Source organism: Cherax quadricarinatus, chromosome 72, assembly GCF_038502225.1.
Source record: "Cherax quadricarinatus isolate ZL_2023a chromosome 72, ASM3850222v1, whole genome shotgun sequence".
Taxonomy (NCBI): domain Eukaryota; kingdom Metazoa; phylum Arthropoda; class Malacostraca; order Decapoda; family Parastacidae; genus Cherax; species Cherax quadricarinatus.
Window position 1 is genome coordinate 3,591,959 of NC_091363.1, and position 2,500 is coordinate 3,594,458.

At 41.0% G+C, this 2,500-nt stretch overlaps 1 protein-coding gene across 8 annotated transcripts in view; it reads right to left on the bottom strand.

Moving 5' to 3' along the window:
• Positions 1 to 1,644: 1,644 nt before the first annotated feature.
• The window catches only part of hfp (Poly(U)-binding-splicing factor hfp), a gene marked incomplete at its 3' end in the record, with an annotated part of 75,686 nt that continues 74,830 nt past the window's right edge, over positions 1,645 to 2,500 (bottom strand). For all 8 annotated transcript variants that reach the window (XM_070100305.1, XM_070100306.1, XM_070100304.1 and 5 more), the window contains 1 exon segment: positions 1,645 to 2,283. In XM_070100305.1, the coding sequence (XP_069956406.1) occupies positions 1,645 to 2,283 (639 nt within the window).

The window sequence follows — 2,500 nt, forward strand, 5'->3', positions numbered from 1 at the left end:
GTGTAGAAGAGAGGGAGACTACTTCCTAGTAAAAGTAGGTCTTAGACAGGGATGTGTAATTTCACCATGGTTATTTAATATATTTATAGATGGGGTCGTAAAAGAAGTAAATGCTAGGGTGTTCGGGAGAGGGGTGGGATTAAATTATGGGGAATCAAATACAAAGTGGTAATTGACACAGTTACTTTTTGCGGATGATACTGTGCTTATGGGAGATTCTAAAGAAAAATTGCAAAGGTTAGTGGATGAGTTTGGGAGTGTGTGTAAAGGTAGAAAGTTGAAAGTGAACATAGAAAAGAGTAAGGTGATGAAGGTATCAAATGATTTAGATAAAGAAAAATTGGATATCAAATTGGGGAGGAGGAGTATGGAAGAAGTAAATGTTTTCAGATACTTGGGAGTTGACGTGTCGGCGGATGGATTTATGAAGGATGAGGTTAATCATAGAATTGATGAGGGAAAAAAGGTGAGTGGTGCGTTGAGGTATATGTGGAGTCAAAAAACGTTATCTATGGAGGCAAAGAAGGGAATGTATGAAAGTATAGTAGTACCAACACTCTTATATGGGTGTGAAGCTTGGGTTGTGAATGCAGCAGCGAGGAGGCGGTTGGAGGCAGTGGAGATGTCCTGTCTTAGGGCAATGTGTGGAGTAAATATTATGCAGAAAATTCGGAGTGTGGAAATTAGGAGAAGGTGTGGAGTTAATAAAAGTATTAGTCAAAGGGCTGAAGAGGGTTTGTTGAGGTGGTTTGGTCATTTAGAGAGAATGGATCAAAGTAGAATGACATGGAGAGCATTTAAATCTGTAGAAGGAAGGCGGGGTACGGGTCGTCCTCGAAAAGGTTGGAAGGAAGGGGTAAGGAAGGTTTTGTGGGCGAGGGCTTGGACTTCCAGCAGGCGTGCATGAGCATGTTCGATAGGAGTGAATGGAGACGAATGGTATTTGGGACCTGACGATCTGTTGGAGTGTGAGCAGGGTAATATTTAGTGAAGGGATTCAGGGAAACCGGTTATTTTTACATAGCTGGACTTGAGTCCTGGAAATGGGAAGTACAAAGCCTGCACTCTAAAGGAGGGGTTTTGGGATATTAGCAGTTTGGAGGGATATGTTGTGTATTTTTATATGTATATGCTTCTAAACTGTTGTGTTCTGAGCACCTCTGTAAAAACAGTGATTATGTGTGAGTGAGGTGAAAGTGTTGAATGATGATGAAAGTATTTTCTTTTTGGTAATTTTTTCTTTCTTTTTGGGTCACCCTGCCTCGGTGGGAGACTGCCGACTTGTTGGGGGGGGGGGGGGGACATTATCAATTGCATAACGTAATACTATAATTTTATTACATAAGTAACAGAAGAGCACTGAAGTAAGCCTATGATCTATCTCCCAAGGAAATATCATTCACACTTGAATAATTTTTTTAATGTGTTTAGTAAAATTTAATTAATAAAATGGCACCAATATCAACAGTTTCAGTGTACAGAACCCCCCTTAAAAAATAAAGCAGCAGGAAAAAAAAAATAAACATCCATTACATTACTTAATCAAATTTCTAAGCTGTTTGATTGCCTTCTACAGCTAAAGTACAAAAATCTTTTTGTTACCACAAAGCTTCTACAGTAAGTTTTAAATGTAACTAAGCATACCTCTGCTTTCCTCATGAGCTTTTGCATGACAAGATGCCGTGCAGATTGGCCCTTGATGGACATAGTCTCCTGCTGCTGTAGTGTTTGAGGCTCATTGTCCTCCATGAGCTTTTTGGCCAGTTCTTCCTGATGTGTTGGTTTTCGATCTTCAGCAACACCAGAGGCATTCACTCCTGCATTGGCCCCAACACTCCCTACACTACCAGCATTAGGTGTCGAAGGTGGTAAAGGCGGCGCAAGTGTGGAGTTGTTAGTGCCAGGAACTGGTAAGGAGGTAATGACTGTTGGTGGAGGTATGGTTGCACCTGCACTAGTTGGTCCACCAAGATTAGGTAAACTAGTTACAACACCCACAGGAGGAACAGATGAGGCAGTGCCACCTAGAACTCCAAGTGGAGGAGTTCCTACACCAACACCTGAAACTGATGATGGAACACTGCCCACTGTTCCAACAGGAGGTACACTGCCCACAACACCAACTGGTGGTAGTTGAGACATAGAACCCGGAGAACTACTAAGGCCTTGTACCAGGCCAATGGCATTTGTTGCAAGAGCATCCATTGCTTGAATCTTGGCAGTTGCTGCTGCTGCTGCTACTGCTGCTGCAGTTGGCATTTGTGTTGGAGCTGAGAGAGGACCCTACAAATAAAAGTATTGACATTAAACAAGAAGAGACTTGCACATACTGCTTATGTTGGTACTTTTCACATCAGAAACTTCAATTTCAAAAATTTATTACAACACTGTATATGAAAATGCATATGGTTGCATAATTTTGCCAAAGTTTTGAAATCAGACAAGACCTTTTTTTGAACACTATAAAAAATTAGTTTACAGAAAGACATAAATAGATATT